The sequence below is a fragment of the Vanellus vanellus genome, assembly GCF_965231255.1.
Source record: "Vanellus vanellus genome assembly, chromosome: 5".
Taxonomy (NCBI): Eukaryota; Metazoa; Chordata; class Aves; order Charadriiformes; family Charadriidae; genus Vanellus; species Vanellus vanellus.
In genome coordinates this window covers 60146689-60170438 of record NC_138910.1, presented here as the reverse complement: position 1 = coordinate 60170438, position 23750 = coordinate 60146689, and the positions used below count along the sequence as shown (strand labels likewise).

The following is a 23750-nucleotide window of genomic DNA, read 5'->3' as shown; positions in this document are numbered from 1 at the left end:
AGAAGTAAATTGTCCCAAGTATTCCACAAATCAACTGGCTTGCTAAATACTGGTCTTGTGAATACAGTGAACCTATTGCTGACTGATGAAGCAGGGAAATGTGAGACTAGGAAAAAGTAATTGAGGCTAAATTGTCTTCCCCTTCTCACTGAAATCCCTCTGAAATTCACAGTTTATTCTGTCAAATCTTCAGACAGTCCTCTAATGCACTGTTGCTTTCAATATTTGGTCAGAAGTTAGGTGAATCAAGTGAATACAATTAAGAAATAAAACTAATTTTGCTTTCTTCAAGAGAAAAGTATAGTTGTTTTCTCCAGTTCTGTCTTTTGGAGCCCTACCTTCAAATATGTCTACCCATTCTCTACAGCAGACTTCTAAATGTTTTGCTCATTGTAAGCGTGCCGCCTGTGCTGAAGTATCATTGACTTACTTTTATAATTAAATAATTTATTCTAGATGAATATCACAGCATTTTGATGACATTGTACTACAATATGCAGTTTATCAATCTGTTTAACACTGAAATAATTAGCAATACTAGCTTTATAAAGATAATTCCCTTATAGCTTGCCCAAGCCTGATCTTGTATTTGATACTGAATGTTTAACAGTTCACTGAGAAAACAGTTTTCTGTGTGATTGTAAGCATTTCCAACTTGCTAGGGAATGGTGATGCTAACATATCGAAAGGCAGGATCATTTACTTAACACTTTTGTGGCACGGCAAGTCTAGGAGTCTGAAATTAAAAAAAAAAAATCAATTGGTTTCCAGCTGAGGCTTTTTTTAGCTCATTTTCTATGTAGGCAAATAGAACATAGGTAAATGTCATGTGAATGGGAAACACTTCTGCACTATGAATTTTCCATAGCAGTGAGGTGGCTGAGAATTAAAGCTGGCCTGTGCTTTTTTTAACATGGCCAAAATACTTGAATTTCTATGGACGTGAGCCAGGGCTCCTGAGGTAGTAGGAGCCAACAGGGGAACACCAGTGGAATACCTCAAAGGAATTAAGGGGTGTTCCTCTTAGAAGGTGACACAGCTGACAGCCCAGCTGAAGTGCCTCTACACCAATGCCCACAGCATGACCAACAAACAGGAAGAGTTGGAAGCTACCGTGCTGCTAGAAAGCTGTGACCTAGTTGCCATTACTAGAACTTGGTGGGATGAACCTCATGACTGGAGTGTGGCTATCCATGGCTACAGGCTATTTAGAAGGGACAGACGAGGAAGGAGGGGCAGAGGCATTGCCCTCTACATCAAAAATGGATAGAACGAAGGGCTGTATCTGAAAAATAGCCATGGGCAGGTTGAAAGCTTATGGGTAAGAATTACAGACTAAGGCAACAAAGGGAACCTTGTGGTTGGTGTCTACTACAGGCCGCCTAATCAAGGGGAGCCTATTGATGAAGCCTTCTTACTCCAGCTACAGGAGGCACAACATTTGCAGGCTCTCATCCTGCTGGGGGACTTCATCCACCTCAACATCTGCTGGAAAAGTAGCACAGTGAGCTGTAGGCAATCCAGGAGACTCCTGGAATGCATTGAGAATACCTTTTTAAGCCAGGTAATAGATAGCCCTACGAGAGGGGATGCGATACTGGACCTGTCAGTCACCAATGCAAGTGAGCCTAATTGGTGACATCAAGATTGGAGGCAGCCTGGGCTGCAGTGATCATACACCGGTGGAGATCGGAGTCCTGAAGGACGTGGGTCAGGCAAAGAGTAAATTCAGGACCCTGAATTTTAGGAAAGCAAACTTCCAGCTCTTCAAGGAGTTAGTCAATAGGACCCCCTGGGAAACTGTCCTCAGGGACAAGGGAGCAGAACAGAGCTGGCAGATCTTTAAGGATGCTTTCCACAGTGTGCAAGAGCTCTTGATCCCCAGGTGTAAGAAATCAGGAAAGGAAGGCAAGAGACTGGCATGGCTGAGTCAAGACCTGCTGGTCAAACTAAAGAGCAAGAAGGAAATGCACAGGCAGTGGAAGCAGGGACAGGTATCCTGGGAAGAGTATAGGGACACTGCCCAGTTGTGTAGGGATGGGGCCAGCAAGCCAAAGGTGTGGGTGGAGCTAAACTTGGCAAAGGATGCAAAGAATAACAATAAGGGCTTCTACAGGTATGTCAGCCAGAAAAGAAAGGTCAAAGAAAGCGTACCATCCTGATGAGCAAGCCTGCCAAACTGGTGACAATGGACAAGGGGAAGGCTGTGAGGTACTCAACAACTTTTTTGCCTCAGTCTTCACTGGCATTCTCTCTTCCCACACCTCTTGAGTGGATGGACAACAAGACGAGGGACTGGGGGAGCAAAATCCCTCCCACTGTAAAAGAAGATCAGGTTTGTGACCACCTGAGGAATCTGAACATACATAAGTCTATGGGACCTGACGAGATGCATCCCAGAGTCCTGAGGGAATTGGCTGGTGATGTTGCCAACCCACTCTCCATGCTATTTGAAAAGTTGTGGCAGTCAGGTGAAGACCCCAGTTACTGGAAAAGGGGAAACATTGCACCCATTTTTAAATGGAGTAGAAAGGAGGAACCTGGGAACTACTGACCTGTCAGCCTCACCTCTGTGCCTGGGAAGGTCGTAGAACGGATCCTCCTAGAAGCTATGCTAAGGCACGTGGAGGACAGGGAGGTGATTCAAGACAGCCAGCATGGCTTCACCAAGGGCAATTTTTGCCTGAACAACCTAGTGGCCTTCTGTGATGGAGTGACTACATCAGTGGACAAAGGAAGAGCTAGACATGTTGTCTATCTGGGCTTCTGTAAGGCCTTTGACATGGTCCCCCACAACATCCTTCTCTCTGAATTGGAGAGGTATTAGATGGGTGGACTGTTTGGTGGATGAGGAATTGGTTGGGTGGTTGCACCCAGAGGTTATTGATCAATGGCTTAATGTCTAGATGGAGATTGGTGACAAGTGGTGTCCCTCAGGGGTCCATATTGGGACCAAAACTGTTTAATATCTTCACTAATGACATAGACAGTGGGATTAAGTGCAGTCTCAGCAAGTTTGCAGATGACATCAAGCTGAGTGCTGCAGTTGACACACCTGAGGGATGGGTTGCCATCCAGAGGGACTTGGACAAACTTGGGAAGTGGGCCCATGTGAACCTCGTGAGGTTCAACAAGGCCAAGTGCAGGGTCCTGCACCTGGGTCAGGGCAGCCCCCAGTATCAATACAGGATGGGGAACAAAGGGATTGAGAGCAGCCCTGCAAAGGAGGACTTGGGGGTACTGGTGGATGAATAGCTGGACATGAGCCGGCAATGTGCACTTGCAGCCCAAAAGGCCAACCAAAACTTGGGCTGCATCAAAAGAAGCATGGCCAGCAGGTTGAAGGAGGTGATTCTGCCTCTCTACTCTGGTGAGACCCCACCTGCAGTCCTGCATCCAACTCTGGAGCCCTCAACGTAAGGAGGACATGGACCTGTTGGAGCAGGTCCAGAGGAGGGCTACAAAAATGATCAGAGGGCTGGAGCCCTCTCTGGAAGACCTTATTGCAGCTTTTCAGTACTTAAAGGGGGCTTATAAGAAAGATGGGGACATACTTTTTAGCAGGGCCTGTTGCGATAAGACCAAGTGGTAATGGTTTTAAACAAAAAGAGGGAAGATTTAAACTAGATATAAGGAAGAAATTTTTTCAATGAGGGTGGTGAAACACTGGCACAGGTTGCCCAGAGAGGTGGTAGATGCCCCATCCCTGGAAACATTCAAGGCGAGGTTGGACAGGGCTCTGAGCAACCTGATCTAGTTGAAGATGTCCCTGCTTATTGCAGGGGGGTTGGACTAGATGACCTTTAATGGTCCATTCCAGCCCAAAACTATTCTATGATTCTAAAACTCCTCCCTGCCCCTTTCCTTCTTGTTGTTTTTTTTTTTTGTTGTTGTTGTTTGTTTTTTTTTGTTGTTTTTTTTTTTTTGTTTTTTTGTTTTTTTTTTTTTCTGGCAGAAGGGAACATATGTGGTTGAGGAAATAACTCTTGTGATGGCAGAAAAGCTTTCTTTTACCGGTTGAAAAGTTTTAGTTTATAGCAAACCTGTGCTCTTTATTTCTCTGACAGGAGAAGAAGCAAATGCTACTGAGAAGGTAGATCAAATACATCTCTGTCCTAGGAAACGTCAGGAAGTTCAGGAACACTAAGAAAAAAAGAAAAAACCTGATATTTCTAGGTATTTTTTCCACCACTAAGATATTCAGATGGTGTTATACAGAAAAAAAAGTGGGATTTTTAGAAGCACTCAGTCTCTTTCCCTTGACTTTGAAAGAAGCAGCTGCCTACATTAGAAAATCGCAACCATAAATGATTATAGTAATTGGAAAAATCAAGCCTCTGAGTGTTTATCCATCTTAAATTGAACTGTACAATTAAATTGGACTGTATCATGCACAATCTGGGTGTTTATGGCTTGATTCATCTCTTGTAACAGTTTTGTACTGTGGACTCTGTCTGTTTGTGATTTCCTGTATTTATTTATATTAAGGAAGAAGTTGAGCATGAAGTGGCCATTAAAAAAGAAAAGTAGATGTACTGCCCCTGTAGGCTGGGAAAGTCTGTGGAGCAGAACACATCTGGAAAGCTGCTCCAAAGTGAGCAAATAGCAGGAGAAGGTTGCGAGAGACCAATTGGACAGGAGCTGTTTTGAAGATAGCAAGGAGTAGGTAATTGGTAGTCCCAGTCTCTGTCATGCAAATGAATATTGGTAGCTGCTATATATACCAAGTCAGTGTATGATTTAAAGAAAGGTTTGTAAGGGAAATAAAATCAAAACATTCTCTTGAAGTTTTCCTAAGCATCATTATTTATTGTAGGTTATGAATAGGGAAAATGAAGTGAGTATTTTTTTCAGTGGTTGCACAAATGACTTCCAAGTGTTTTACTACTTGCACTTTTCTGCTTATGGTCAAATTTGTCATAACATTAAAATGTGAGGGAATGAAGAATTAGTTCTTACTTAATGGGTGTATGTCTGTTGTCCTGAATAATACAAATCCAGGAAGCCCTGTAGTCTACTTATTAGAGCTTGCTGAGGGGAAGCCTCTGGCTTCCTCTGGATGTGTGCAATGACTTGCTGTGCAATCTTTGGGAAAGTCATTTATCCTCCTGGGCTGCTTGGCCCTTCATCTACAAAATGGGAATAATAACATATATCTCTGTTGCACAGTTTTGTACTAAATGATGTTTGTAAAGTTCTTCAAATCCCAAAGGGAATGATGCTTTGGAAGTACAAGCACCACTGCAATCAATAAAGTAATCTTACGCCTGCGCTAATACCTCTTCTGGCACTGATGTAACAGCACTTCTTTGGATATATTCTACTTTTGAATTTCTAACCAAAAATGTTACTGTAAAATATTGTTTAGATTCTACATTACAATCAGATGCAGCTACAAATGAGTCCATGTGTATGTACTCTATAATTATTTCTTCATATTTCATGAGCAACATTTGGCAGAGTATCGGCCTCTATGAATGCTACCATGTAACTTTTTTTCCAATTTCATAAACGCATTATGACAGGAATAGGAGGGTCCTCAGCATACTGTGCAACCTGCATTCTCTTATAAATGCACATGCCTTACATGACTGCCAGCAAAGAACCCATGTGTGCATAAGTGTATGTGAATTTGGGGATGTGTGCAATCATATGCACCCTATTCCTACGTGTTTAATTGCATGCACCCTTTTAAAGTTTTGTGGACAAATTTCTCAGTAGCTTCGGCCTCAATTTTCTCTTATTCCAAAGACAAGGAGCAAGTTTCAGTCATCACAACTGCTGTGGTAATCATTAAACCTCAGTGAAAGTAAGACAACTGTATGTTAATGAGCGATGAAAGTGTTGCCAGTGCAGATGGAAGATCCCTTTTAAGTGGCCAGGACAATATAAATAATGCATTATATTGCTGAAAAACACCTGCTAGGGAGAAGAATGGAAAATAGCTATTACACATGCTGGTTAGATAATTATATTGTGACATGCAACAAAATCTGTGAAGATTCAGGCCAGATCCTGTGCCACATTGGGGCCAGTCTGCCTTCTGCTGCCATAGACTTCTGGCCATTAGATTGGCATGGACAGTCACAGCTGGATCTTCTCCAGCGTGGTGAATGTGGCTGAGGAGAAGGTGTGGGCATGAAAGCTGTTTTTCTTTTATGCTAACTGATCTGAACACGCAGTACCGGCTTTCCGGAGTTACTCACAGTAAGCCTAACTGAAGGTGTTTTTACTTTAAAAGGCACACGGGGTAGGCCAGAAACACACCCAGTCTATTAGTAGGTGAGTATAAAAGTCATTTAAGCATCTAAGACCAGGGAATAATGCCAATAAAGATGAATAAATCTGTACTAGAGCTTGAGAAGGCCAAACACCTTTAATAATGGATGTGCTTAATAATCTATTTCATACAAAATTTTTCTCTCTATTGTTCATATATGTAATTTTAATAGGTTTTTTTACATTAGTACATCAAGAGAAATAGAATGTGTTGCAGGAATTCAGAATAGATAGGAGGGGAAATGGGGATGAAAAACAGGCGAATAACCCCTGTGACTACACCTAGTCATTCTGATGTATAAAATGTGTCTTATACTGTAGTCACTTCACTAATCAATGTTACAAGAATGTGCTGCAAAAGCTAAAAAACACAAGATACTCATTAAAGAGAAGTTGATGATCTTTTGGTGTCTAATAAACTGACTGGAACACTATCAGAAAATACTGCCTCTTTATATGTATCTTCTTGCTTGCTGCGGTATTGCAGTGCAGCCATTTGCTCCTGACTACCTCCTGTCAGTGCAGTAATGTGCTATTATGTGCGTGTACTGAGGGGAAAATAGGATCATAAGAAATTTCTGTTTGAAGAAGTCTCATGTATTTTAGCCCATCATCACTGTGTTATTTCTGGTGTAAAATAAAGAGATTGAGAATAAATTATTTAAGAGCCTAACCTAACCTAGATTTTTCTCATTCCATTGCCTCACAAAAATAAAGAGGCACTGCTTATGAAATTAATAACGTTATTTTGTGTCATGGGTAGCATTTAAAAGTAAACATCCCACAGTTGATAACTGAGATACCGATCACAGGACTGAACCTTGGAATTTCTAGTTTATCCATGTTCAGTGTTAACTTATAAAGCGCTTATTTCTCAGAGAGGGGCTGGATTGTTGGCTGTAGCGACCCAGATTGCAATAGCGAACCATTCAGGAGACTCCGAATGCATGGTAGGTTGGGGAGACTGCATGGTGGTTGTAAAGCAGGTAGGTGCTAATTATCCCCCTTTGGGTAATGGCAGTTAAGGCTGACACTTGATAATGATACTAAAGGCTTTTAGTTTTGGTAACCGGCACTTAGCTAGCGCTGATTTTCAGAGATGGTCAGCATTTGACTTTTTCTAACGAAAGCCAGCATGTGAGCAACCAAGATGGAGGCTGCCCGATGTAAATCTAGTGCAGTGCTCACAATGGATTGTTGCTGTGCTTCCTACAAAAATCATGCTTTGTTCCCTTAAAGCTTAATTATGTCGTATTGCAAATTGGAGAATGGCACATCTCTCTTAACACTAATATTACAGGTCTAATGACAGTACAGTCAGTGGCCTCTCCAGTGTCGTTGCATAGAGTTATACTTTGGACATCTGAAAACTGATTCCAGTCTACTTCCCACTAATTTTTTTTTTCACGCTGACCTCCCAAAGATGACCCAAGTAGCAATGCCTGTCTGAGCTTTTTTGGAAGAATATTTGTAGCTCTTCAACCAGTTGTAAATCTCCTAGATTTTAAAGTTTGCTGTCTGTTCTAATTTTCCATCTTAATTCCTTCTGTATAGAGTAGGGCAGATCGTTATATAAGATACACTGGTGCAAACTTGGAATGATATGACTGACCTTAGGATGAGTTACTCTTGACTTTTATTAGGGCAGCACAGGTCAGAATATAATCGTTCATCAAACAAGAAAAAAGAAAACTTTATCTTTCTGTACAGAGACAACTAAAAATATACAGCCAAGGGACCAAATTTGCCATGAAATTGTTAACTTACTGAGCTTTTTCATGCAGTCTCGAAGCCTGGTTTCTAAACTGATTACACGCTGGTGTAGTTCCTCATAGTCATAAGCACCAATTTCTTCCTGAATCCCAGTGAGGACAGTAGACAGATTCCTAATTTCCTCCTTGAACTGGGTGATTAATTTGGCATCGGTTTTGTATTGTTCCAGAACTGGGATCAGTGGCAGGAGCTCATCCATCTTTTCTTTCAACTCCTGTTAAAGGCAATCAAATGTGCATTAGAGCAGTTTAAAGGAGTCGATGCCCTAATTCCCTTTAATGTAATATTTATGCTTGATTATTAAAATGACTTGAAAATGATTATTGATTTTAGTTACAAATCTCTTACTAGTGTATTGTGAAAGTCTTTGAAATCTTAGACTTAATGGTAGTAAGCAGTAGATAAAATGCATGAGAGAATAGTTTTTCTCCTGAAAGTACACAATTACCTTCAAGTGATCTGATCCAAACCTGTTGAGTGTCTAACTTTCCATGCAGAGCATATAAACTGCGCTGTCTTTCTTGAGGGAAGGCGATTAGGCCTGACCACACAGTGACGTTCAAGGAGGTCATACCTGTTTTACAGTACTGTCATAGTTGGTGAGCTGTTAATTTCTATTTCACTCCTTAGAAATACTGAATTAATTCTTTTCCCAATGGCTGTTGAACACTGTTTAGCTCTGTTCTGGCCACAGTGATATATATCTCTTTCTTCTGAAGTAAAGAATCCATGGTTCTTAACTGTGCTTTCTATTTGTCATCCTGCTACATCACTAGGTGCCTTTGAACTTCCTCAGTTGGTCTCTCTTCTGGACTATCACGAATTGTTTTTTTTGCCACGTGCAGTTGTTGTTGCATTGGCAATCCTATTCTTAAACATTGATTAAATAAAATAAGGCTCCACCTCGGAATCTCAGATTGCCCCTTGCTCAGACTTCTGCTGAGTCTCGTACTTTGAGAATTTGTCTCAGGTTGTAACCTGTATTGGCTGCTCATCTTTCACTTCTTAATTATTCTTTTAAATGCACTAATCATAGGGGCTTTATTGAATATAAACCAATTGTTTAAGGTTGTTTTTTGTTTGGTTATTATTCTGTGGAAAACCTCAAAGAATCGTTGTAGTCAAAAGGTTTTGCTTTATTGAAAAGCAGACAGGTTTGTCCCTTATGTATAATCTGTATATAGAGATTTGAATATCTTATAATTTGAGGAAACAGTGGGACTTCCATGAGCAAATGCCAGAGAGACATGAGGAGACGCAAGCCTGGACAAAAAAAAGCAAGGGATGGAAATAAAGATTTGTTAGGAGCTAGCATTAGGTGGTAATAGAGATTGGGAACAGATGAGGACACACAGGGAGAGGCTGTTGAAGGAGTTAAAATCAAGTCCTGAAGAATAGCTGGAGTAGGCAGCAGATTAAAAAGGAAAGCAGAAGAGGACAAATGGAAGCCCAAGCACAAGGAAGAGGTGTGGAAGCAAATGTGGTTAGAGGTTGGTGTAGTCACTGAGGTTCGCGAAGACAAAAACATAGTTTGTTACATCACTTGTACTAAAGGATGCAATAAACAGGGTAGGATATTTCCAAAATAAATAACGTGATGATGCCAAATGCACTTTTGCTAAGGAGACGTGAAAGAAGCTGATAGGCAGGGTCAGCATTTGAGCTGCTTGAAGACCTGCCTCTGAATTTTTGCCGCTCAAACATGTTCTAAGACAGCTTGAGAGTTCTGCAGTATCTGTTCATCACCTTTCTAATATATCCATATTGTTTTAACAACTGCTTTCATACTGGAATTATTTGCTCAAAATAAAGACTTATATGTCTTGTTAGGAAGTATATTTTTCACACAGGTCATCTTAATAGCTAGAAAATTGCATTTTAAATTATAAGCAGATAGATATGCCATTATAAATGGATTGGAGAGTATTAGGAGTTCTATTGGTTCTATTCTCAAGGGGTCTTTCAAGTACATTACAGTAACAGAATTACTGAAACGGACAGAAAGAAGTGGAGAGTCTTTTTTTCTACAGTCAAAACTATTTTTATTTGACTGTTTTTATTAAAAACTTGACTTGACCCTACTTTATGCCTGTTAAAATGAATAGTTATTTTTTCCTTGATGACAAGGAGAGTAGGCTTTGTGACACAGAAAGTAGAACTCCAGAAGTCAAAGTTTTTGTTATGTCGTTTTGAAATTATGAACTTAGGCTTTGGTTCTGCAGGGCAGTGAACTGCCAAAAATCATGGGTAAACCATGATGGAAAAACTCAGGCAGATAAAATGTCTTTAAGAGAATTAGTGAAGGTAACTCATTCCTGATGAGGTATCATTTGAGCAAACTGCTGTAACTTTTTCTGATCAAGTATCTCCCGCCTGGCATAAATGCTGATTTGACTGAAGTAGGACTGTATGCTCAAGTGTGATCTAGATCAAATTTGTACTCTTTGGTTCTCGCCGCTGTGGAAGCACAACATTAAAATATCTTACAACATTAAAATAACTTACTTACTTACTTTTGGTATTTTCATGATAAAGAAAATAATTTTATTGCTTTCTGCTGACACTACTAGCTTGTTGCTATGATGAGTGGTACAAGAACTAATTTGTATTGCAACACGGATAGGCGGTAGACATATTCTAGCACTTTGTGCCTGCTGATGTGACGGGTTATGCTATATCCAGAATGAGTTTCTTTGTCTCAGGAAAGATAAAGCACTGGAATTTTAGCAGATCAAATTTCAGAAACCCAGCAGCATATTGTATTATGTTGACCTTTTAAATTACTCTATAACTTGATTGGCTGGAAATCTGTTTTCTACTCCTGGCAAACGGTCAAACTGAAGTTAAATGACTGGCCAATACAAATATTGAATATTTAAAAGGTTAGAGTACTGCAGAAATCTGCTACCTTTGACATTGTGTATCAGACATTCAAATTTTGATATTTTGTTCCCAAGGAAAACTATAATGATAATACAGAATATATAATGGCATTATACAAATGGGTTGTTATTGTAGCAACGAGTGATGAAGGGAAAAAAGTGGAGACATTTCTTATATCCTGAAAATATCTGGAATTATGTTCTCAAACTTTCATCTAAACTAAGAATGATGTCATGAAGAATAAAATTTGGTAGTCAGATCATTAGTGTACTTAATTCGTGATAGTATTAAGACCTATTGGATATTCAGTATCTTTGAAAAATAAACTAGACCCCTTAGCTATGTAATTGTTTAGGTGTCTAACTTTAGCACCAATTAGAAAGTTAAGTCCATTTTATATGAACTTTTATAAACACTTCAAAAATATATATTTGGTTAACATAATGTAATCCTCAGAAGGTATTTTCTAGATCCTATTTTGTTGTCTTGAAATATCAATTTAACCGACTTGATATTTAAAGAACTTAAATATGCTCTTGTAACATTTTTTCCTTAAGAGTACTTCAGATAGCTTTTTCAGAATACACAATGCTATTTTGTAATCTCTGCAACCCTTCTTTCTCACAAAAAGATTGGCTTGAGGTTTTCGTTGTCATTAAAATTCCTTGGAAGTCTTTTTTTAATCACACAAATGTGACCGGGAATGATTGCCCTCCTCCCCATCCCAAATTCAAAATAGCAAACCTTCAGACATGAAATTAGATCTTAATTGTACTGGATAAAAATTACAATAACCTGATTTATTATAGGTTTTCTTCCCTTCAACTGCAGTAAATGTCAGGGAACAGTAAAAGTGCAGAACTCTCTAGTTGTTTGCTATTCATTCCATTGGATCTCCCCATTTATCACTGGAGCTTGAATGAATATAAATTTCTCAGTATGACTTGCACATTGATACAGAAAAAACAGGAACTTGTTTATAGTGACATTTCTCTAATGACTTAATAATTAATCGTTACTCCCTATTACAATCAAATTGAACAGAGCAAAAGGTTATCATCATAAAGGAAGATTTATTATGCTTTTCTTTTTAATGTTGCTCTTGTAAGAGCATTTCAAGCTGAGATCTTAGCAGTCCATGCATTGCTGCTCAGTACATTGCTTCCAGCAGGCTTTCAAAGGTATTGTTAAAATAAAACCTACTTGAAAATGCTTTGTCATTAATGTCTTCCGATCATCTTCAATTTGCCGAAACTTGGCCTTCAGCCCTTTCATTTGTGTTTCCATTTTTAAAACATACTGGAAATCCCTCTGAGTCCGTAGATTTAAAACTTCAATAGATTGGGACATATTCTGAACCTGTTAAAGAAGAACACTCTCTAAATGCACTTTTTGTTGCTTTACTTTTTTTCCTGGTTAGGTAGTTAAATGTCAGGCAACAAAATGTTCTTATGTCAATGCTTTAGTAGTGAGTCATTTATACCACAGTATAGTTTTAAATTCTGTAACTGCATGACAGTACAAAAACTGGGGAACAGGGCTAACAGGGGACTATGAGGAGCAAGACCTTGAAGCCATAATGATTTGGACTAGCTTCTTTGGGGTGGAGAGAGAGCCTTTCAGCACCATTATGAATGGGCTCAAAAAAGGCTATTAGGCAGCGGAGCCTACTTTGACACACGTAGCAGATGCTGACTGTTCTTCAGGACATGCTATATAGCACGTATTTCCTCCCAAGCACTTTGGGAGGGACAGGACTGGAATTTGGAGATTTTGGTTAGTATGAAGAGCATGATTTTTATTGCTAGTAGGCATTTATATAATAATTCATTATAAGGAATTAATGAGAATATCTAGAGATCAGCTGTGGTGTGCCCATCGTCGCATAGGTGTTTGCTCATGAGTTTGTAAGTAGATATAAAATTAGAAATTTTATCCAATTGTCTCATTGTTAGAAAACCCAATTTTTTTACAGATGAGACGTAGTGAATGTTCAGGTAAATTTTGCAGAGCAAGTAACTTTGTACCTATAGAGAGCTTACCACAATGAGGTGTGAATAACTGTCATCTAGAGTAAATGATATATCATTTTTTAAAGTATCTGTTATAAAAGCAAGGCTTTTGCCAGTCATAAAATTTACATATTTTGCAAATGCAGTTATGCTATTTCAGTAAGTGTTTTGTTTTCCCAAAACAGGAAAAAAGTAGACTGCTGTAAATGTATTAGGCACCATATTGAAGTTTTGGCTCAAGAAAAAAAAAAAAAAAAAAAAAGAAATAATTCTACCTTCTTTATAAAAGACAAACCCAGCAGTATTCCTGTTGTTTGCAAGAATATGCAATGTTTGAACTGATATTCATGTTTGAAACTGAATATATTGTAACCTACAGAATGTGTGGATTCAGGAAATACTCTTAAAAATAGTAGACATTAGTTATTGCGCAGTAGCCATCAGCAGTTCTTAGAAAGTATTTTTAATGAAAAAAAGTAATGTTTCTTTTTTCTTTGGTTTCTAATTCTTGAAAGCAGGCAAATAAAGTCCTTCAGGTCTTGGAAGAACTTTGAGTGTTTCCATTTGGCAGAACCTGAATTCACATAGAGGGTCTAATTAAATGATTGTGCGTGGACTTAGTGAAGTCATAGTATGATATTACATACCCATAATTACCACCGTTCTAATCATAAGAAAATAGCTTTTAGAGACTGATGATTTAGGTTCTTTTCTGTGGCAGCTCAAAAACTCTGTTGAGATCTTAACAACCCTCCAGCCCCCACTGCAAAAGAATTTTTTTTACATTAATGTTTTAGTATTTGGGAAATATGCTAGAGCAAAGACTCTGGGGATTCAAGTCTTCCTGTGTTAAGCAAACACACAGGATGAGCGGAGGTGGCTCCTCCTCCTCTATGTGCTGGTCCATCAGTGTCCTCTCCCCGCATCTCATGCTATCGGCTCTGACACAACCTGAAACTAAGTCCCTGCTGAAGTTCACGGAGGTTCAGAGAGGGAAAATCTGTAGGGATCTGGCATTATATTAGCAGTGGAGTGATTTTTCTATAGCTAGAAAAATACTGAAAATTGTATGCTAAAAAATGTATTTTTAAGCCTACATTTTATGTTCCTTTCTGCTGCTGTTCAAACACTCTCTCAGGCCTTAGGTTCTGTACCACTAGCTGTGATACAATAACTATAGCCTTGGTTACTTATATGGGGAATGCAGAACAATAGTTTGTGTTTTCATGGTTGCAGCATTTTTTCTGCTGTTGATGCAAAATAACATTTCACTGGTTTTACTATATATGCAATGGTGGATAATACTACTGGAAATAAGAATTGGGTGCTCTGGGGAACATTTACACTATCAGAGAATAAATAAATAGAATTGTTTGAGGAAAGAACATTAGAACTGTTTCTCTTCTGTACAGTCTGCTTTGCAGATGCTGTCATGTCTATATCTTGTTATTTGTTGATAAGAGACAAGGAATGACCTTCAAGAGTCTCATAGGATTGAAGCAGAAGCTGTAGTATAAATCCCACAGCAACTAGCTAATTTGAAGTGGGGTTTGTAACTGTTTTTCCATAGAAAAATCCGTCCTGTTGGTGTGTAAGGAAGAGTTTTTGGAGGAGTGAACAAGAGAGAAGACACAACTTCAGTTTGCTAGATAAGTGGCTTGGGTTGGGAAAGGTGTCATATAAGGAAAATAGACAAATAACAACCAGTGGTGAGAACACAGGTAGGGGATCAGCCCTGAAGAAATATTTTTCTTAGATAACTCTTCAGTACTCCATCCTGTATTAAACTTAGAGGGAAAGGAGGGGATTTCTGTGGGAAGTTTAGTGATCAAAAGGAGGAATTTGTTGGGAGGACTTACCTTCTCTAGCAGTTGTCTGAGCTGCCTGCTTTTGGCGTCTCTTGAACATAGGTTTTGTTCAGGTGCAACAACAGTGCAAATGCAACGGCCATCAGGATCCTGGGCTGAACTATACACTTGCCACCCTTCCTTGGGGCTAATCTGAGTCTGCAACAACAAAATAATAAAAATAAAGGGAACTGAACTGATTTTTTTGTTGTTCGAAAAACTGCTACCTCCAAACATTTTTGATTATTTTTGCAGTATATGTTCGCAATGAGGTTCCTCCGAGTCAACTAATTAGATTGGTGGTTTTGCATAGTTTTGTCATATCTCACACCTTTATAAGAATTCTCTAGAGGTCTCCAGCACACATTGTTTCCAGGGTGGATGAGAACAGTTTTCTGCTTGTGATTCAGCACAAACTAGTTGATTTAATTCTTTGCAAAGGGATGTTATGGTTTTTCATCAGCAGAGAACAAACACGTCCTTTCAGCCTGAATGACTTTTACTTTCGACTAATGGAAACAACAAAGACAGAAAAGAACAAATATAAAACCCCAAAGAGAGAGCACAGTGTATGTGACTCGCGCATTGGGAATTGGCTCAGAAGCGGTTGGGGATGTGGGTTAGCAGGTTTGCTCTTAAAGACGCAGCACAGAGAAAACTGGTCTCCGTTGACTTCTACTGCACGTAGACCAAAGGGAAGAGGGGCTTGCTGCAGGGCACTACAGAAAAGTGTCTGGTTAGCTTAGGTGAATGGGGGTCATGGCAGGCATGGCACAGTGCAGTTAAGATATTGCCCATCCATCACTGGGCAGAAGAGTTCTGGAAATTCCTAACCTGTTCCTTTTACAGCAGCCACCACTGAGAAAGAAAACCAGAAAAATCACATTTGGTTGCAGAGCAGGCTAACACTGTACTGCATTTAAAGTGGGTGATACCTTGTCAGAGGAGGTATCTGTCTATTTAATGGGATGGATAGAAATACGCAGCATAAGAATGAGAGAAAGCAATATAATGAGATGATTGAAAAGATTCAGGTGATGGAATTAAAACTAATGGACACAAGATGTAATTATTTTACTTTCTTTTTAATCTGTAATTTAAAGTTAATATTATGCATTATTCTTTTCTAGTAATGCAGTATTGATGGCTGACTGAATTTCACAGTACAGATGCCGCTGAAGTAATTTTGGTCTGGAGACATTTAGAATCAATTACTAGTTATATTATAAAATGGTACTCCGTGTCAGCACAGAGAGTGATTATTTGAACTGGCTAGCTTTGATATTGATGCTTTACTGGTGGCTTAGTGCAGAATAAGTTGCAGAGTTCCTCACCACAGAAGAGGTGCAATAACTGTAGACTGAGGTTAGAAAAGAGCGCAGACTTTTCACAACAATGACTCTTCTGAAGAAGTCATTGAAGATCGCAGTGAGCTCTTCTACTGCTGAGTTAATTGAAAAATCAAAATTGTATTGGTCTCTTGCTTTGCAAGGAAAAATAAAGTGTCGTAATGTGGATAACTGTAAAAAGAGGACAGCTGAATTCGCGTTAGGGTTTTCTAGAAAGGCATATCCAGAGTTCAGTGCTAAATTATACTGCCTCTACGGTGTTCTGTCCGCCTTAATTTTTAGGGCAAAGGGAATCTAGTTTAAGACTCAGAGAACAGTAAAACCTAAAGAAAATTACATCTGCAGAGACAATTTAAATTGGTTTTGAGCAGCTGCTAAAATTGCAACCTTGAACAACTGAAGCCTATTAAGGCTGGTAACCCTTGTGCAGTGTAAACTCTATTCACTCGGGTAGTTTCCATGATTCTCTGTAGAACTTTTGCCCAGATGGTGTTGTCATGCAAGAGCAAGGAAACCGAATTTTTGTTGAAGTTCAGGAACATGTTCAGGAACCTAGAGCTTATGATTATAATTCCTTTGGACAGAAATATTTAGTATGAGTTTATGAAAAATTGTGATATTTGAGCCTTATACCTGCTACATTTAGATTGGTAGCAACTGGTTTTACTGCATTCAAGTAAGTGTTCTACAGTGGAAAATGGATGAGATACCAGGATCTTGCACAGTCTATAGTAAAGCCATTATAATCCAGGCTGTGTTATCAAAAGGTATTTATATATTCTAATGATGTCCTGAGTGTCTCTCTTGGCTTTATCTAAGGAAAACCAAAACCTCTGTTGATTAATTGGGCAGATATTTTCTTACGGTGTCTAACATACAGCTTGATTTTAAAAAGTAGCTGCTATTTGGGAAAGTATTTCTCACAGTGAGAGACTGTCAGGCCCAATGTGAGTGCATGGTTATTGGTTGCCTGTGCATAAATAAGTGATCACATAGTACTCCTGCAATTTAGGCTACAGTTCTTTGTGGTATTCTGTGGTTCCCTGTATTTGGGCCACTAGGGTTCCTTCATTAATTAGGATGGGTAGTACGAGTGATCACAGAGAAAAAGAAGCACATGTGTGTAGGTGCACTTTCTTTTTTTTTTTTTTTTTCTCTGTTATTTTTTTAGTTTGACATTTAATCGCTACCTCAAGCAGAAACTGCTGTGCAGGGAAGGAGCTAGGAGGCATCAAAACCTTACAGAAGCTACTGAATCTACTCTTCAAATGCAGGCTTACTGCTGACAGGCCTTAGCAAACAAACAAGAAAAGAAACAACAAGTGGAGAACAGCAACGATAATAAATTATGCTAGTTCTTGAAAATCTGGGGAAAACAGAGGAGCGCCTACAAAGACCAATATTAATCATTGCCTTGGCAGGGTGCTGTGCTATGGACTCACTTCACTTACCTCCAGAAGATTTATTTTTTCACTCGCATTTTTATATATTCTGATAAAACTGTTATAGTTTCCTTCATTGTTACTATGACAGGGCAAATGGCAGTACGTATACTTAATGTGGTTGCTTAAATATAGACAGTATTTTTCAGTTTGTCTTGCAATTTCAATCCTGAGACTGTAACAGAGCTGAAAAAAGGAGGCCCTTTTCCCAACCCTTGTACAATTCTTCCAGCTGAAGGAAGGAAATTGGGAGGTGTTTTTTTTTTTTTTTTTTCCTGGTACAATATACACAATTTATGAGCTGTGTATGTGCCGGGAGAGAACTTCTGGATAAGTGCATGTGTTGCACTGTTCATTGGACAATCTGCCAGTGGATAACTCTTGATGGCAGTTAAAAACCAGTCAGTGATGACCTCAGTATTACTGAGCACCTGTGGCATAAAGGCTCTCAGCCCACAACTAGAGGTTAGGTAAAGGTAGTAGATTTGGGGTGCTTGGTTTTATGCAAAAAGAACCCCACATGATTGAAATTAAATTTTTTTTTTTTTACTTGGCAGACGTTGCCATGCTGATATAATTGGGGTTTTATGATTGTTTCCCCAGCTCTACAGGCACTCCTGCTGCTCCTCTTGAAACACAAAATGTGCATATAACTAACTCAATGAGTGCAAAGAGCATTATTGAAATAATACTTAGGAGGCGTTTATATCAGCAGTGCTCTGTTGTAGCCAAGGGAAGCATGACAGTTTATACTACTTGGAATCTGAACATGTTAATATATATAACCACATATATATGTGTGTGTGTATAAATAGATATATATGTTTGTGGGTGTTATAATGATTAGTGTGCATCTCAGTTACTCAGTTGCAACTTTAAACTTGGATTTAAATGTGATAAGGCACTTTATTACTTGTAATATCATATTGCCACAAGAACTAGCTTTATATACTATAGTTCAATGACCAAAAGTTACACCTAAGGAAGGTAAAATAGAGCTTTTCCTTGTCTTCTCACCTTCTTGCTGCTTCAATAGACTGCAGAATTCTTTCTTATGTCATTTAATTAATTTTAAAGTAGTAATATTTAAAGTCTAAGTGCAGTGATTTTCTGCAGTAATGTTTTTCCTGCATGTGTATGTTCAATTAATTAAATGTTGATTAGTAAAAGCATCAGTTTTAGTTATAACTAAAAAACTAAGTTCATAGCACGGTGAACTACTGTACAAATAGTTAAATTTATGTTTTACATAACATACTATTATGTAAACATCTGATTGCAGTTACACAAAAAGATACACAGAGTGTTTTAGTAAACATTTAGGAAAATGGTGTCCTAATTTAATTCATGAATACCAGTATACTGTTCCCTCTTGTCCAATTAAAGTATTACTTTAATATTTAGGCTTCTCATGAGTAAGTAGTTAATCACAGCTTTTCTGTAGGTCTTCATTAACAGAGGCTGCTGTATCTAAGCATCAACCACACAAAGTGATACTTGTGTTATTCCCGTATCAGCCTTTCTAAAATTCTGGTACCCAACCTCCTAGAACTAATTTTATTTTGTTTCTAACAGCTATTTATTTGCTTAACTGTACTCCGATAAAAAATAGGAAAGAATCAGACCCTTTGCATACTGTAGTGAATAGCTAATATATAACATTATTCAGACAAAAAGAACCCTAACAGATATATTTTTTTTCTTAGTAACGCAGTACATTTTTTTCTGGAGCCGTAAACATAGGAAAAAACATCTAGACAAATTAAATGACATTGCTGTACTATTTTTAGCATATCACACTCAAGATGAAGGCATTTGTTCTTAAATATTTAAGGATGCTATTTTAAAATCTTTCCTTTCATAGTAAGACCACAACATGCTTACTAATGTGCAGTTTTATGATGCCCAAAGAGAAGCATGCATTAAGTGATGATAGGAAGATTAGTAGCTTAAAAAGAGATTTACAAAGAGGCAACAAACTAAAGCTTTTGCTGGCACTGAAATACTACTTCAGCATTAAGATGGCTTGCAACACATCAGAGCTACTTACTAGAGTATCTGAAGTGGTTATTCTGGTGGTATTTAGTCCTACCAGAGATGGGAGAGTTTGGGACATCCAGTTAGAGATCATTGCCATGGTACTAAGAACAGCACCAAGCTTCAGCAGTGGAGGACTCATTGCTGTGGAGCTAATGAGTTTTCATAGTGACTGATTATCATCCCAGTGCAGGCTGGCAGTGAGAGGCGTGACTACAGCACACAACATCCACAGCATGAAAGGAGATGAAGCTACCCAGATTTAATCATCCATTTTAACCACTCATATCCTTATTTGCCCTCTGTCTTTATGCTCTTACTAACAAATACTTATGACTATCTTATGCTGACCACTACACAAGCAGTCCTTTCTATGCGGTTTCCAGTGGGAGATGGTGTGGGTGAATTACCTCTTTATAGGTGCTAGAGTGTCAATTAGCACTTAATTAGTTCAGTCTTTGCAGAGTGGTCGGTGTACCTCTCTGAAATGTACGAACCCAAACCCAAATAACCCCCCCACTCCCCATCACTGCTTTCGCAGAAATATGCTCAGGTCTACTTCTAAATATGATACTGTGTTTGTCCAAGCGGATGGGGAAGGGGGACAACTGTCAGCCTGCCCACAAAAACACCAGAGACCTTTCTGAACCCCCCTTGATTTGTTGATGTCATATAAATTACAAACATCAGTGACTTTATAATTTGCACAGCTTGTTATTAATATATTTGCTGTTCATAAAAGAACATCGAAGCAGTAAAGATCCACATTTCTTAGTGTTCTTGCTAGTTTACAAGTTTTTATACTGAGGGTTATTGCATGACACCCAGGGCTGGCAGACTCAGTATATCTTTGTTGCCATTTGGATGGGAATAGAAGACAAATTGTGGGTTACTCGTGTAGGATATTGAGACTTCTTTTGGCTCTGATCTGCTGTTAAATCTACTGTTCTCTAGTCCTGTAGAAGGATCTCCAGGTTTAGTAGCAATTTATCTTTTTCATAAATTTAGCAAGTGGCAGGGGGGTGAACACCACCAGAAGAAAAGTGTAGAAATCACTGTGCCCTTGGGGTAGTTTTACTTTTACTTTTTTTTTGAATTATTTTAAACGGAAGAAATGCTGAGCAAGGATTTCTAACAGCAATTATTTTAGAGAGAGCTTGCTTAGAACTTTGCAGAGAGATAGACTACTGTATTTTTCCCAGAGGCAGTTATGGACTTTGTCTGTGAATTTGCTTCCAAAAGACTATATTTTTCTCAAGGAATTTTGGCAGTTTGTATGAAGGAAACCTGTAGTGAAACTGAAGGGATGCATTTTTATAGGAGTTGTGTCATCATGAATGCATTTATTAAAGTTAGTAAAACCCTGCAAACAGCTCAGATTCTCAGAGCTCGTACGCCAAATTCAGCTGGACTTATCTTGTCCAACATTCATTGAGAATTATTTCAATAACTCTCTGCAGTTTAATGAAAACACATGGAAAATTATTTTTTTAAAAAGAAACTGAAAAACACATTGAGAGCTCTTATACAATCTTCTAAGGAGTCTTCCAGCAATAGAATACAGAGAGAAATTCTATGCATCCAAACATTAAATGTTTTCTGGGAGTACAGTAAGGAGAGCTGTGAAATGCTTCAAATACTCAAAAAACCTAATTCACTGAAGAGATGCATTTGAAGACAGTGAAAGAATATGAGTTTGCTTACATACAGATTCTGTACAGAAAAATAGGCTTTTTGCTAATTTCTCTCTCTATATAGATGCTGCAGTAAAAGACCTAAATATGAAAATGATAATCAATTAAATATTAAGCATGTTGTGGTTTTATTTACCTGTAGCATGTTGAATGCACACGCTTGTTTGAATGCTTTTTGACTTATTTCACGTACTTTGTCTAACTGATACCAAAACTTCTGGGACAAAATAACACACAGGGGCCATATTCTCCAGAGAACTCTGCTTTCAAAATAGGAACTCATAGCTGATGACACTGATGTCTGAATAAGAAAACATGATCTTGTTGTTCAGTTCCAAAAGAAGTATCCCAGTGAAAAAACATTGCATCTCCGTGATGCATTTAGCTCCTTTCTCTACCAATGGCCAGCAGTGGATGCTTAAAAGAGGACTGTAAGAGAAAAAACATACAGTAATGTTTTTCTTGGCGTAACCTTCCATCAAACTGTGGTACTTACTGGGCCAGATGTTGTAACTTTGTAGTCAATAGCCTTTCATGAGGCTTTCTTCCACGGATTTCTCAAGCAACTTTTTAACTCTTCTGTACTTTTAGGAGGGACAACATCCACTGGCGTGGAGTTCCACAGTTTAATCATGTCTTCTGTGAAAAATATGCTTACTAGAAGTCATGATTAGATTGCAAATTTGAAAAATGCTGGTGCTCAATCCAAAGCTGCAATTTTCCACTGAAAAAACCTCTTTTGGAAAATTATAACCTTCATCTACTTCCAACAACCGGAATTGCTTTCAGCTACGTAATAGAAAAAAACCCTTCATCAACGCATTTGGATACTGAAAATATGGTAATCAAGCCTATGAAACAACTCAGTTTTGTAAAATCTCATAACACTTTTGATACCTTTTGAGAGCCAGTGGTGACTCTACTTTCTGTTGTTCTCTTGACTCCAAAGGTGTCAATAGCAGCCTTTGGTTTCATAAATCAGCTTTTGTAATTGTGTCTGTGCTTAACCTCCGAGGTGTGCTCTGGGGCCTTGGCCTTCTGCTTGTCTGGAGTAAGCAACTGCTGCAATACTTTGGCTCCAGCTAGGCCTTGGGGTTTCCTTACTGTGAAAACCAAAGTGCACAGATGGCTGGTATGTGCCGGATTTCAAGCCGGTATGGGCTTGTGGTGCTACAGGAATGTGCTGCTGGATCCAGAGCTTCAGAAGCACTCTTGCATTTCACAGATCTGTCATGGCAGCTGTTTTACTCAGCATATTTTCTGTATTTTAGAAGATAAATTTCCTAATAGCTTGGATTGTGTGATGGTGGCCATTACTTATATTTCTCTGAAGACAGAGACCCTGTGGCAAGACACCCTTGGTGCATGGTATCTTGAGACTGAGAGGTCTGTCAGGCATTACCTCAGCATGATGAAGGGCATAGCGAGTGGAGGAGTTTGAGTCTTTGAAACAGAGTTAATGTTTCTGTGGACACAGGCTTAAAGTTGCCCACTGAACATGTGTGCATATTGAGCTGTCCAGAATGACATCAAGATTCAGGCTTTTTGCTGAATTGTTACACTTCATTGGTAATTTATCAATTTCCTGAGTAACTCCACTCATTACTTCCAATATGGATTAGATAATATTTGGTAACGTTACATATTTTTCTAGTTTTATTCAGTTCTTCTGAAGTACCTCAGCATCCTCTCTACACCTAACACAAAAGAGATTGTCATTCACTAGTTTCATCACCTTTTTTGTTCCTGTGTTCTTTCAGAAGTTTAATAAACACATAAATTTTCCCCGTTCCAACACATTTCTTTGAAGTCATGATAGATTTTTTTTTTTTAACCACATTGAGCTGCAGCTCTTAATATTTTTGTTTTTCTTCTCTTAAACATTTTTGGTTCCACAAGAGAACATAATCTGTCCCCTTCTGACTGTTTTAACCTTTAACAAAGTACATTTAAAAGACAATAAAAGGTTTTTCTGAAGTCCTGATGAAAAATTACTGCTGATTATCCTTAATCCAGTGTATTGTCAACTCCTGCAACTGCGAAGAATGCTGTTTATTTGGTTATTATGATTATTCCTAACAGATGACATGCTGCTTGCTCCTTGTGCTAGAGTATTCAGTAACTTAGTATAGAACTTTATTTTCTCCCACCTAATTTTCCTGCTAAAGTGAAAACCTGCTGATGTGTGATTCATGGTATTGCTGCTAGATACATCTTTAAAGAGCATAGCAGGAGATAATCCTCTAGTACTCCTGGCTGGTTATATAATTTAAAATTACCATATAGTTGATACGTGGATTCCCCATGGTGCTGAAGTTAGATCCCTTATAACTGCGCAAAGGCTTCAAAGCACGTTTGCACTGCAGTGCAGGGATGATGGGAGGTTGTAGGGGTATATGCGAGTCTGCTAACGCAGCCCTAGCCCAGGGACTGA

At 38.6% G+C, this 23750-nt stretch overlaps 1 protein-coding gene across 2 annotated transcripts in view; it reads right to left on the bottom strand.

The window, feature by feature from the left end:
* Nucleotides 1-23750, bottom strand: part of OLFM3 (olfactomedin 3) — a 70733-nt gene that overhangs the window by 6413 nt on the left and 40570 nt on the right. The window contains exons 1-4 of one of the 2 annotated variants that reach the window (XM_082483880.1): nucleotides 19636-19779; nucleotides 14807-14953; nucleotides 12139-12294; nucleotides 8047-8266 (exon numbers count right to left, since the gene is read on the bottom strand). In XM_082483880.1, the coding sequence (XP_082340006.1) occupies nucleotides 8047-8266; nucleotides 12139-12294; nucleotides 14807-14953; nucleotides 19636-19764 (652 nt within the window). In that variant the 5' untranslated portion in view covers nucleotides 19765-19779. Of the gene's footprint in view, nucleotides 1-8046; nucleotides 8267-12138; nucleotides 12295-14806; nucleotides 14954-19635; nucleotides 19780-23750 lie in introns of those variants that run through there. The other variant, XM_082483881.1, reaches the window with a different exon arrangement.